This window comes from Drosophila takahashii, chromosome 2L, assembly GCF_030179915.1.
Source record: "Drosophila takahashii strain IR98-3 E-12201 chromosome 2L, DtakHiC1v2, whole genome shotgun sequence".
Lineage (NCBI taxonomy): Eukaryota > Metazoa > Arthropoda > Insecta > Diptera > Drosophilidae > Drosophila > Drosophila takahashii.
The window spans coordinates 21,649,355-21,663,630 of NC_091678.1; the positions used below are offsets into that span (position 1 = coordinate 21,649,355).

The following is a 14,276-nucleotide window of genomic DNA, read 5'->3' on the forward strand; positions in this document are numbered from 1 at the left end:
TCAAGTTGTTGCTTAAAGGTTCAACTGTTGTTGGCCTTGATTTGGCTGCTGGTCTTACTCTAATGCTCTCCGGTTTTTGTCCCAACTTCTAAGCCTTCTTCTGCCGGGCTACTACTCCAATCGCTTAAGTGCAAGCAAATTGAATTTGGGCACCTAATGACGTTTTACTGCCGGGTCAGCTGCAATCCCTTGGCCTTTCACTTGGGCCGGCTTTCAGTTAGTTGGGCGACAAAGTTGTAAACCATTTACGAACTTGTGGAGTGCGCAGATTGCAGAGCTAGTTAGGGCAAACTAGATTTCAAGAGATGCAAAAACTAGTTCTACATGCTGTTGATCAACCTTGAAACTGCCGCAACCAACTTGGTTTAATCAAGTTGAGTGATTTCAGCTATTTTTTTAGCTTTTATGGTATCACTTTGATAAAATATATCTGTTGATTAAACATAAATATTTGATATTATGTTTTTACCCCCGCGGCTCTTCAAAATAAAGTGGTATTTCTGCATCGCAAGCGGCGTTGATTTTATTGATATTTAAATTAAGCGAAAATTCTCAATTTTTCATAATCATATTGCCATGATTTGGCAAACAAAAACAAAACATAAACAAACGAATTATCGAGGTAAATTAGAAATGATTTTAGTGAAATTTTCGCCGAACAATGCACAGAGGCTGTGGCACGAAATAATTGCCATAATTCGATTAGGAAAATAATTTTTCACTTAAACACACTTATATATAATTTGAACATATGTATAAAGTAGGATCTGCGGGAATTTGTATATTTTATCATATTACAAGCATAATTACAGCAATCAAATTTAACTAGACATTGCCAGTTAATAGAACAAATAAAATTCAGCTTAACCGCGTGAAATTATTAAATTTTTTCCTCACCTTCCACATTATTTCCCATCGCATTTATTTAGTTTGCAAACATTTTAATTACTGTTAGTCGGTGGGAGGTACATAAATGCAATTTTGGCCTGTTCTCTTTTTGCAAAGTTTATGGCTTTAATTCCGTATTTTTCTCGCATAGAGCGCCATGAATTGGTACAAACTTTTCGTCGGCACTGTAAATGCCAGTGACTATTTCTACTGTCTGCTTCCAAGGTGAAAGTTGTTTCTGCTTCTCGGTTGTAAAAGAGTTTTCTGTGTTGTGTGTGTGCTGGCGCTTTTAATTACTGAATTAAGTGCCGAAAATTACAAAAATGGAGAGCCTCATGGTTGTCTACGTTAAATATGAGAACATTTCATTTTAGGTGATTTTTATTACGAACACGATTCTGTGGGAGAAAGTTCCCGGTTTGAATTTAAAGGGCGTTGAAAATGAAATTGTGAGAACTATTTTATGTGGTCATGGGAGTTTTAATAAAAAGCTCTGAATAGTGAGGCGTTTAATTGTATTGCTCTTATCGTAACCGAAATTATTTCCTTATCAAAAGAACAAGAAAATACCTTTAGTAAATTAATTTCTCACCGTTTTGTGCCATAACATTCCATTAATATTTAATTACCACTATTTGCCCTCAAGACATACACCCTAACCACCTTTTCTCGTCCATCATCCGAACTTTTCCAGAGTTTCCTACATAATCCACCATGACAAACTTGAACTTTTTCTTGCCATTCTGCCTTTTGTTTATCAAGAAGTTTTCATTTAGTCGGTTGCCGGGGCCAAAAGTGGCGAATAAAAAATAGAATTTATATAAAGCCAAGTCGCTGACTGATAAATCCCGCAAATACTACGCGTACACACACAAAGTAAACACTATCAACGTTGGCTAGACCCAAGCAAAACAAAAAAGACGAATAAATGGGAATATTCATTCCGAGCGATAAGTTAACAGGCGTGACTAAGCCCAAAGCTAGTTAGGAAAAAAGACAGATAAACTTTCAGCTGGCATTTCGCTCTCTTCACTATACATTTCTTTTTTATAGTTATACTGTCTTGGCAAGCCCTTTTCCGCAAGTTTTATAAATTAAATGCCATAAAGTGAAAAACTTTCATGCCTTTGCCTTGCTGCCTGACTCACGCACTCACACGCTCACTTAGAAAGTAATTACCTAAAAAATATGGCCAAAAAAATAAGAGTAAAGCTAGCAGGGGGTTATTTCCCAGGAGAAGTGCGTGAGTTGTGAAATTTATTTAAATTTAATTTAATTCTATGTATTTTTCGGCCGAAACTGCGAACGCTTTTATGACCAAAGCTTTTCACTTTTTCAGGGCCTAGTCACGCACGCCATTAGGCCGTAATGAAAACTTAATAAAGACATGAAAGAAAGCCGGGAATACCCTTTACCGACTCATCAAACAAAATCGAATCGAGAGTTTGTAAAGCTTAAATCCACCTGCAGTAATTTCCCCAACCGTTTGAATTGACATGTTAATATGCTAACATCAATCCTAATCTCGGTCGAGTCAGTCTGTCAATCTTTGTGTTCAGTGGCGGCTATTGTCCGGCCAATAAATGAGTAAATGACAGGCACACACACCCACGCTTGTGTTCGGAAGTAAAGACACCAGTTAATCTGGATATCCAGTAGCAGTACACAGACAGATTTTGAATGGGAAGATGTTTTCAAACTAATAGAATTAATTTCTAACATAGAGAAAATTTGCGAAATCTCAGTATCTCATAACAATTTTACCAGTATTACATTGTAAAAATGATATGCGTTTAAATACCATAAATTTACCATGCGCATATCGATTTGATTTTTTTTCTTTGGAGGCCGCATATCAATTTATACTTTTAAGTAACGCTTTACCAATAAACCTGGAGTATTTTATTTAGCAAAATATATCAATTTTTGTCAGTGTATCAGTTAGAGTGGCCAACCAGCCAGCTGACAACTGTTTTGTTGCACGAACGTCGGACATTTATCAAATTAAACAGAGTTTTGAGGGAGATGGCTGAGATTGCCGGGACACAGGAACGAACACAGGGAACACTTGTTTGTGTGGCCAAGGTGTGGATTCAACCCCCTTAGCCCACAATCCCCCCTGTGAAATGAGAGTTAAGCCCAACAATGGACGTATAACGAGCCTCTGGCATGTCATCTCATCTCCACTCTTCAAATTGGCACTGCCCAACCGCTTTAATTGCTAGCCATACAAATTTAGACATTTATGGGTAGCTGTGTCCGCACCAGGAACTATCATTAGCCCGAGAAAAATCGGAAGAGACAAACTGTTTTTAATTATGTGTGTATAAATATTAGTTATAGTCTGCTGAAACGCACACATAAATTAGGGGTAAAATAAATAAATAACCAGAGGAATTAGGTTAAATTAAATTTATTAGGCAACAAATAAAATTAAATATTAAATCTGTTTATTTTAATATGCATACTTTATGTGTGGTTTTAAATATGGATTATTCAAATAACAATGTCGATTAAACAATAATTTTAAGAAATAATATTATAAATAAAAGTATAAAAAAGTTCAAGATCTCAGTTTAGGATATAAGCTCATAACCGCTAATTACTAAATAAAAATTCCCACTTCCTTTTAATTTCGTTTCTGTGCACAATAAGCTCGACTTGTTCAAGATCTGGGTTCAGGAACCACGCCCAAGTCAGACTCAAAAAAAGTAAATAAAATGAAATGGGTCAAAACTGAAACCCGAAACGAAACTGTCAAATTGGTGGCTCTCATGGAGGGGCGTGATGAGGGGGAGGTGCCAACGAGGGGGGTATACACAGACCTTTTTCAAAGCTTATTCGTCTTTTTGTGTTTTCTTGGTTTTTTTTTTCGAAAAAGTCAAACAGCAAGAAGCGAACAAAAAAGTTGAGCAAATACAACGTGCAGGCAATACAAATATAAAATAATTAACTTTAACAATTCTCTCACACACGCCCTCTCTTTTTTACTCTCTTTGGCTGCCAACACCCATTGAATAAACAAGAAAAAATAAAGTAAAAACCAGAAGTGAGCAACAACAGAACCAAATAAAAGCCAATAATGTAGAACGAAAAAAAACCAACAATAATAACAGTTAAAAATATTAACACACACAGACACGGACACGGCAATCATTGCGCATGTGTGCGTGCTTTGGTTTTTACGCTTGAAAGAGAAAAGACTGTGGCAAATTAAAAAACAAACACAGAAAAACAGAAAAAGCGTTGAAAATACTTGTAGAAAAGGTTGGGAAATAAAAACAGCAAGTAATAATGAACAAAAATGGAAACTAGTTGGAACAGCTAGCCAGCAACATGAAAAGTCAAATAAAATAAAACTGAAAAACAGCACTAAAACCGGTTCGTGAGCTACTAGAGCTGTGTATCCGTGAGATACTGAAATACGAAATTAAAAATCCAAACGCAAAGAGCGAGAGCGACTCGTACAAAAAACTTTAGCATTTTCTGAGATGTATGGTTAAAGATTGCGTTTTGTTCGAAGTTTTTGTTCCGAGCCAACTGATGAATAAGGAGTGGTGTGCGGGGAGTTAATACCAAGAAATGGTTATAAGGCCAATGAATGGCTCCGTTGAGGCAAGTCTCTGAACTTTGGGATGAAGATTTCGGGGCATAGAGCTCCGACCGGTTGCTAGGTTCTTAAATTAAGAGTGGGGGCAAACATGGTAAAGTCAGGTTATTTTTTACTCTGGTCTTATAATGGATTACATCATATAACCATTATTAATACTGAATTAATTATAAAATAAGCTACTTATTATAAAAGAATTTTTTTTTTGGTGATTCGTTGCACATTTGTAAATACGTATAACTTATTAATTTTTTTTTAAATTATGTGGATATCTTTACAATCATTAATCGCCCCTCAATATAAAACAATATTTTCTCTTATTTTGTTCGACTTTAAAACAGGTTTTTACACTTGAAACCAATTAAAGTCCATTGTGAATCTTAAATGAATCCAATTATGCCATTCATCGAGACATGTTTTTATTCGAAACAATCTGCCCATTTCTTCTTATAAATGGTTTTAATCGCATATTATTACTTTTTTAATTTCTTTCCCCACAATTTTCTTTGTTTAATTTCCATGCAAATCTGCAAAAACTTTTCATTTCTTTTCGCCGCGCTCGCGTTATATTTGATTGACTGTTTATCCATATGTGAATGTGAATGCAGCTTGATTACTGCATTTAAGGTGTGGGTTTCGTATTATTTAACCAGTTTTTTTTCACCCAGCCTAAATATGTTTAATTAATGGCAGTCATTTTCCGCCGCCAGTAATTTTTTCCGCACGTCTGTTTTTCGACGTTTATTTGCGTATCTCTGCTGTGCTGTTCGCTGAACAAATGCATTATGATTTGATATAATTAATAATTATAATGCCCGGCGCAACATTATTTTCAATTATTTTGCACTTTTGGGGTCAGTACGAAACCTCAAACCAACGAAAAGCCAAAACCGTAGGGCCCCAGAACCGAGGCAATAAGTCAGTCAGTCTGACGCATCAGTCCATTCAATTTAGACAGTCATGTAAATTTAATTAGAACTGCACATTTAATTAGTATACAGAAATCCCTAAGCCACACCCACGCCCTCTTATAGCTGATTATAATTTTATGCAGCAATTATATAGCATTTCGGGTGTTCCTTCAATCGGTCATTTGATGGCGAGACATAGCAGAATAGAAAAATCATGTTCAAAAATCATGTTCAAATATTGATTTAATTTCCGAAAGAGATGGCGTGCCTGATGAATAGAAAGCGGCATAAGTGCATCTGTTTATCAATTTCGATATTGATGAAATTTTAATTGAATTTATGGCCAAAAATGTGGATATACATTCATGTGTGTGGCCGTAAGCGCAAAGATCGTATTATGGGTCAGAATGTGTGTGGGAAAATCATTTTACATTTCCAATTAGCTAATGTTTAACGAGGAAATGGAAGATTTACAGATGAAAGTTAGCCTTATTGTTAGGGATGAAATAAAATATATATTTGAAAGTATTACACAGGCCAACAGTGTTTTTGGTGCAGCCCTATGGGCATTAAATTGTGTTAATATAGACGGATATAAGCATATCTGCATACTTAGTTTTCGAGTTTAACGGGTGGTATTTGTGCAATCGCGGTTTGAAAAAAGTAGCAACATTTTATATTTTCATTTAAGATATCTTCGAGGGTCTGTGCTCAGTTGTAATAAAACCTATGCCAAAAAATTGCTTAGATGCCCTTCTACATAATTGCATTTAAGGTTCCATCATTATTTGAGTTAATAAAAGCCTAAGAGCCATTGAAGTAATTTGTTCACCTCTATTTACAACCAACTTGATGCGGTGAACAGGCTTAAAAAAATACAAGGAAAAATATATGCCCTAAAATATTTTACAGGCATCTAGAGGCGTCTTTCACCGAATTTTTGAGATAAATCCCACTATTGTACTTCGAAAAATGGAATTTATAGAATTTTTTCCGTAAGAATGGGAAAAGTAACAAGTATTTTAGAGTCACTCTTACGTAACGAGTGTGTCGTGATTTATACAGTAGGCTTTTTAAAGATAACAGTGGCGTCGCCTTAAAATTGTGGTGGGGATTTTTTTAAGGCATATTAACCCCTTAAAAATATAATTTGTCTATGTTCGGCGCCTACTGCTAACCAAATTGAAAGGCACATTTTTACGAATGTGTCAGATATTTATGTAAAATGGGATTTAAAAATAGTTGTTACTTTTTAAGTTCTTATTGAAAAAATTCTATAAATTCCATCCTTCGACGTACAATGGTCTTATTTGTCTTAAAAATTCGGTGAAAGACGCCTCTAGATGCCTGTAAAATATTTTAGGGCATATATTTTTCCTTGTATTTTTTTAAGCGTGTTCACCGCATCAAGTTGGTTGGGAATAGAGGTGAACAAATTACTTCAATGGCTCATAGGCTGTGATTGACTCAAATTATGATGGAACCTTAAGTGCAATAATGTAGAAGGGCATCTAAGCAATTTTTTGGCATAGGTATTATTACAACTGAGCACAGACCCTCGAAGATATCTTAAATCAAAAAATTAAATGTTGCTATTTTTTTCAAACCGCGATTGCTCAAATACCACCCGTTAAACGCGAAAACTAAGTATGCAGATATGCTTATATACGTCTATATTAACATGTTTTAATGCCAATAGGCCTGCACCTTTTAATAAAGTCCATTTTGTTGACCTGTGTTATATACCTACTAAATTTTAATTTTGCATTTAAAAAAAGTTTTATGTCGGAAAGTTCGTAGATATAAAATATTGAGATTACTTAATTATTAAATATATTTGTTGAGTTTTTATTTCGGTGCAGTAGGCAATTTGAATCGTATTTGCCACATTTTAAGTTTAGTTTACAATACTATAGTGACCCAATAAGAATCAGAGAACTATTATCAACATTCAACAGAGAGCTCATGAGTACGTTCGTCAACTGATAAGGGACACCTTATACACCCTCCCTTACCACCCATCTCTCTACCCACATAAACCTTATCTAATCGTCCACATTTTCCCCATGCGACCCAAAACAAAACAAAACCAGAATACTGAGCAACTTCTGGATGTATGTCGTGCAACTGAAATTGCAGGTGTGACTGTTGCAGGTGATGCACACAGAAAAAAACATTAAATTTTTGTGTTGCCGATTTCTGTATAAAAAAAAAATTTAAAACTATTTTATGGTGAAAATAAATTATTTTTAATTTTGTTATTTGATAAAGTTTAATAAAAAATGTATTTTTGAAAAGACCGTATTTTAGGTTTCACAGTGTGTATCTTATCTGTAGCCCGAATCGTGACCCAAATCAAAGCCAACTGCATTGAGCACAAATAAAAAGAAGCAATGAAAATGTGTAATAGCCAAACAAACCTGACACAATTCTCCGAGTCTAACTAGAAAGAGAGAGCGGGAATATGGATAAGCTGAGTAAATCAAGCGAGGTTCTATTCACGTCAAATTAGTCGATTACTGTTTTTCTACGCGAGCTGAATGAGTAACCTGCAAGGCTTATGAATCACCAACGAACACAGAATAAATAATATTCGTTTGAAAATAAAGGAAAATAATAATTGCAATTATCAACGCAATTGTACGCTGGCATATAAAATGCTTAACTCTAAAAATAAATGGATTGAGCTGCGGTTTTTAAAAACGGGAAGTCACTCATAAGCAGGGAATCACAACGGGACGTGCTGATAACTATGAAAATTAAGGGCACATAACTTGTAAGTCACTCGTTTAAATCCCCAAAGTCCCTGAGTCACCGTAATTGTTTAAAAAATTTTAAAAATATTTAAAAAAGCAATAAACTTATTAAATGAATTTCCTTTAAGGGCTTTAAAACTATCTTAAATTTGAGTCTGTGATCACAAAGCACCTTTACAGCAACCTTTCTACAACCCCTTTCCGGGGATATTTAAACAATTTTGGCTTCCCTTATTTCGGCCACGTCTTCACGCTCTTGGTACGTGCCCATAAAGACAATTCAGTGCCTCCAAATCGATCAAAAGTTCGCTTCATTGTGCTCGAGACTCACACACTTGTTTGCAGTTGCAGCCCGAAAAACAGCAGAGGAAAACGGGAAACTTTTCCATAAGCTGTGCAACTTTTTCCCGGCTTTCCCGCTTGCCTTTCTTTATTGTCTTTTCAACTGTTTTGTCGTGCGGCAGAGGAGCAGAATAAATAGGGTAGATCCCCATTATATTTAATTTGCCTGGCATACGCTTTGTCAATATCGCACTTCTCCCATCTCTTTTTGGCCCGAAAATTCCAGCGTGGCCCAAAGCGTTGCCAACTTCCTGGGCACGCACACACGCCCATGAAAAGACAGACAAACACAGAGATAAACGCACATATATATGTACATATACAAAGGATGCATGCAAAGAGTTGTTGTTGACATTGTTCAGTCATTTTTCAGCAAATTAGTCATGAAATTGGGCATTTCTATTTGTCTCTCGCCCCAAATTGCAAATTTGTAAATAAAAATGGCTCGCCAGCGATATATAAGTGTGAATGTGAAAATTGCCGAGAATCGAATTGAAAATTGATACAGCGAATTTCAGGAAACAAATCAATTCACTTGAAAAGCGATAAATTCGGACGATTTTGGACAGTTTGGGTTTAAACTTGGCTTAAAACGTATAATATTTAACAAAAGTGCGTAGAAAGAAAATATATATACAATATATATTTTATTTATCAGCAGAATGCAATTGGTTTATAAACAGAAACAATATATCGATTATGTGCAAATTTATTTGCAAATAATAAATAAATAAATACCACATTGAAAGCATACCAACAAGATTGTTATTATCTCGAGCTAACAATACATCAACAATTACAAGAAAACTTTTTAAAATGCTCATCCATTAATCAAAGATTGATTAGAGAGAATTACAATCCAAGCAAACAATTAAAAAGCCGAAGAAAAGCATTCGAAAGAAGCCCGTTAGCCATTCACCGCCTTTTCCGTCCTCACCTTGAAACGGAGGAAAACTCCCGCTTTTCATTAAGGGAATACCTTTCGAAAAACTAAGGCCCCCAGCGCGATAAAGCTTTTGTGTCCTTTGGCCAGTCTTTTTTGCAACGTTTCAGTTACTGCAAAATTTTCAGTTGGTCGCTCGGACGCTTTTTTGTTGACCAGGTAGCAAAGCAAAAAGCCAAAATGAAACGATGTTATGAATATGAATGAGAGACCGAGGAGCTTGCCCTTCTCTGCGATTCCCATTGCAATTACCATAGGTAGAAAAAGAGTTGAAAATTATGTATGTCATGGGTGGGGTGGGTTGGATTGGATTGCCAAAAAAGGGAGCTATAGATGCAGTCACAGTTTGCAGTAACAGTCACTGGCCGAGTCACATTTAGAAGCGGCAAACTAGCCAAACGCTGCACGTATTTAATTCAATGCCTGGACCTTTTTTGCTACCATACCAGCTGGCATATATATATATACAAATATAGCATAGAACATGCCTCAATTGGTGGCCATTAAAATGCATAAATGCTGAACCGCTTTTTGTTCGCCCCTAGATGAGGCAGTCATAACTAAATACGTCACGACTGCAGTTCCTTTTGGCCATTTGAATTACTGTGAATGGTTTTTGGATGCAATGCCTTATTTACATGCTGCACATGTTGCAGCTCATGTCTCCTTCGACCCTTTTTTATATCCCTGCACAAAGAGTATCCATAAAATTGAATGGGAAGTTTGCTACGGAAATTGTGGGTGATTTTTATGTGAATTTCGCTGGGGCAAAATATATACATAAATTGTGGTGAAAGTGGAGTGCCCCAAATATACATACATAGTTTAATTGTAGCTCAAAACGGGAATGCTTTTTTTAGAAATTAAATTTCAAATTTAAATTTGTATGTAATAACAAAAAATATTTTTTTAAAACGGGTAATAATTTGTATTATTTGTCTTTACGTAAAACAATAGTCGATATAAAATTTTAATTATATTTCCCTTAAGGTAACTTCCGTAATAAAAGTTTTCCTACGCAAAAATAACAAAAATAAAATATATAATCTCGGTTTTCAGTCCCTTTCATTTCATTTTTTTGTACATTTTTAAGTGTATCCCTTGGATCGGCTAGTTGAATTTCCGGCCCATTCCCATCTGAAAAAAGGGTCCAGGATCCCATGGCCGGGGCTGCATTAAACATTTATAATTGCAAGACAACAGCCAGCCGACAGTCAACTGATGCGATGTCTGCGATGCGTCAGTCCTATAAAAATGTAAAAGTATTCAGTGTGAAGTGCCAAAGCCCTGGTAGAAAAAGACGGCAACTGGCCGGCGGAGAGAGATAGGGAGAAAAGCTGAACCTGCAGTGGATTCCCTGCTTTATTTTGGTTTTTTGTGTGCAGTTTTTGCATTTACATTTTCGTAAACCTTTGAAAGGTTGCAGCAGGGCGGGCTTAGCGACTGAATAAAATGCTGCTGTCTTAAAGTCACGTCATGTGGGTGGTGCCACGGGGGGTGGGGGTGGGATGGTCTTCTCTATGGGGAGGTTCCAGCAGGAGGGGCTGTTGAAACTGCCGAGGGGTTGTGGCAGTAATGAGACAGCTGCAAAAGCAACAGCTTCATGTGCCGTGTGTTGTGTTAATGTTGTTAGGCTTTAGCATAAACCAGCATCTTCTTTTCAGCTAATGAGAAATCTGTCTCAGTTTCCCCAGCCAGCTCTCCATATATCGTTCTCCCTCTTCACGGACGTAATAAGAGGGTACAAAATAATAAGAGCGGGCTGAAACATTGAAGGATTTTAATTAAATAGAACCGACAGCGTTTTTTGGGCCTGGATGATGATAGCATAAAATTTGTATCCGCATTCGGATGTACGTGGCACAAAGAGATGAAAGTAATGCTCAAGTGGATGCTGATGTTGTCTCTTAATGTCAAGGATGCGTGCTAACACAAGTAGCGTTGTTTAAAATATATATATTAAAAGGGGAGCTGACTGAGGACTAATTACAGTCAAGGAAATTAGAAAACCTATTGCATTTTAAAGCGTCTTCAAAAATTTAAAACAAAAAAAAAGATAATAAAAAAAAACAAGTTATGAACTTGCACAGAGCCAAACTATAAAACAGCCTAATACCCTCATAAAATCAATCAAACTTTTTATGGCACTCAAAGCTATTAAGCCCCAACACACATGTATAAACACAGATCATAATAAAAATCGACTAAAACAGCTACCAATACAAGTAATTACCACCCGTGAATCATCTGCTAGCTAAGATCTTCGGGACATGGCTGATTCCGTTCGAATCACTTCAGTAGATGCTGAGTTACCAAAGTGTGGTTGACCTTTTCGACCCGTGTTGGCGCATGGCAAATGCCAACTGTATCCAAAACGAGAAAGGTCACACTTGACGCGGACACAGATTGAACACAGCTTCAGTCACACTCTGAGCATGCGCAGTTGCGATTATGGGCCAAACGGGGTCAACCGCCAAAAAGATGGATAACTATCAATTTCATGGATATCGGGACTGGAAACTTTTCACTCAATCATCACTTTCATATATCCAACACTTTCCACCGCCCCGCGGGTAAATGTCGTGTCTCATCAATCAAGTTTACCGCTCAACTATTATATTATCATTCAGCTGGGAGGTGAGAACACGTTTTAGGGGCATCTTTTTATTTATATAGATATATTTACGTCTTTTTATCCGAGAGTAAGCTAAGCTTTTTCACACATTTGCGCGGGTCTTAAACGAGCGCGTGATATCATCTCATGAGCGGGTCTTTGGCTTTACTTTTTCTCTTAGCTGTTGTTTATTCTTACCTGTTAAGATGGCTGCGAGACATATAAAAACGATCCGTGACATGATTTCGCTGCTGACTTCCTTTGGCTTCCTTTATTTTTTTACTTCTGTGCTTGTGTGTGTGTGCGATAATCCCGGGTTTATTTTTTTGGAGTTTCCTTATGTGCGTATTTTTTTTGTTGATGTCACTCCGGCGTTAGGTTGCACTTGCTTCAGCTTTTCATGCATAAAATATACAGCCAAGTACTTTTCGGTGGCACTTTACAGCCGCTGAGGCTCTGGTTTATATTTTTTTCGGTGATGTGTGTGTGTGTGTTTGTTTTGGGGTGTGCAGTGTATGTTGTCGATGGTATTATGAATTTTTTCAATGGATATATCCGATCGCCAGAGTTGTGCTAATCAAAGGTTATGCCACAGTAATAAACACACACGGTCGCGCTGTGGGCCAAATGCCTTTGGCTGTGATAGTGCTCAATGGCCGGCTAACGCACACGATTCCGACCCGAATCGAATCGAATAGAATCACGAAAGACCGAAATGCCGCAATGCCGAACCCAAAGAAGCCGAACGACCGATTTGCCCACGCAATCCAGGAGCGACAGAGAGCGACTGATATGAGCAACAGTTACCAAACGACTGAGTCCGCTCCGTGTTTATAAAGTTGCCAACCGCCCGTGGAACATGGACAGCGCTGCGGCAGCGACGCCGGCGCAGGCAGCGGCTGCTGCTGCGGCAGCGAACTCATGCGAACACCCGGCGTATGCGTTTTTACATATGCAGTCGCCGTCGACTGCGCTGCCCGGGTGTTGCATGTTGCCGCCGTGTGTTGCTGCTGCCCGTCGTATTGCCGCTGCTGTCGGATGTTGCTGCTGCATGTTGCTGCTGTCGCTGGCTACATGCGCGACGAGCTAGCAGCATTGCATGTTGCTGGGGGCGACTCGGTGTTGCTGGCGTGCATGTTGTTCCAGTTTTGCTCTGCAGCGACTTTATATGCGGGGTACTCATAAATTACAGGGGTATATCGGCTGACAAAAGAGTCCGCTACACTGAAGAAAATTAGGGAAAACTAGAATTTAAAATATACTTGTCATAAATTGTATAAAAAAGCTCTTTGCTGCGCGACGTCATATAAAATTACTTATATAATTTTACTTATACTTATAACGTATAGAATAGTATATAGTAACGTCCATAATTCGATCTAGATTATTTTTTAAATTTTATACTTTGCATTTTGTTTAAAACTATTTCTTAGGAATCACGTGTGACTCATCATACTCTATTTATTTATGGAATGTTTTAAATGACTAACGTTTTTTTATTTAAAAATGTTTCCCTTGATTATGTTGCCTAAAAGTTAATCAATACGTAACGAGTCTGATATATATATTTTTAAAAAAAAATATTTTTTGGTTCTATAAAGTGAATATTTCTTTAAAAAGAATGGAAATATTTAACAATTAAATCAGAACGTCGATTAAGTTCCAAATCGAAGTTGTTCTTTGTGTCACTTTATATTTTGTGAGAATCTAATTAGTCTAAATTAGGCAAATCAATAAATAGAAATAAAAGCAGCACAGAAAAATATTTGCGAGTAGGAAAAACAAGTGGACAAAGAAAATAAAGTAGGCCATTACAGCACCGGGTATCACTTAGTTCTAACCATGAATATTCCTCGCTGTCGCCGTTATTGTTGTTTAGTTTGATTTGAATTTGTTTGGCTCTTGTGTATTGCAGTTGTAGTTTTCGCTCTTGTTGTTATTGCTGCTGCTCTGTGTTGCTGCTGCTGCTGTTGTTGTTGATTTGGCCAAGTTTGCTTTCAGGCTGTCGCCGATGCTGCTGCAACTGCCGGATTTCTGTCTATTTGTCGTTTGATAATCTACCCCCTTGCCAGCCGCCTCCTGGATTTCCCTTTCCCCAGCCTGTACCAGCTTTTGTTTGCCTGTCGTGTTGTCGAATGGCACACATACAAATTCCGTCCGAGAGCGCATCTTTGGCACAGTGGCTCCTCGTTCTGGTTGCTGATTCCCAGAT

The 14,276-nt window shown here is 37.2% G+C and overlaps 2 protein-coding genes across 6 annotated transcripts in view; one reads left to right on the forward strand and one right to left on the reverse strand.

The window, feature by feature from the left end:
• Window positions 1-12,893, reverse strand: part of Fas3 (fasciclin 3) — an 81,728-nt gene extending 68,835 nt beyond the window's left edge. For 2 of the 5 annotated variants that reach the window (XM_017156733.3, XM_017156734.3), the window contains exon 1: window positions 12,263-12,892. In XM_017156733.3, the coding sequence (XP_017012222.2) occupies window positions 12,263-12,305 (43 nt within the window). In that variant the 5' untranslated portion in view covers window positions 12,306-12,892. Of the gene's footprint in view, window positions 1-12,262 lie in introns of all 5 variants that reach the window. The other 3 variants (XM_017156737.3, XM_017156732.3, XM_017156735.3) reach the window with 3 other exon arrangements.
• LOC138912018 (uncharacterized) overlaps window positions 1-14,276 on the forward strand; it is an 84,733-nt gene that overhangs the window by 32,148 nt on the left and 38,309 nt on the right. The gene's annotated exons all lie outside the window — the stretch shown is intronic.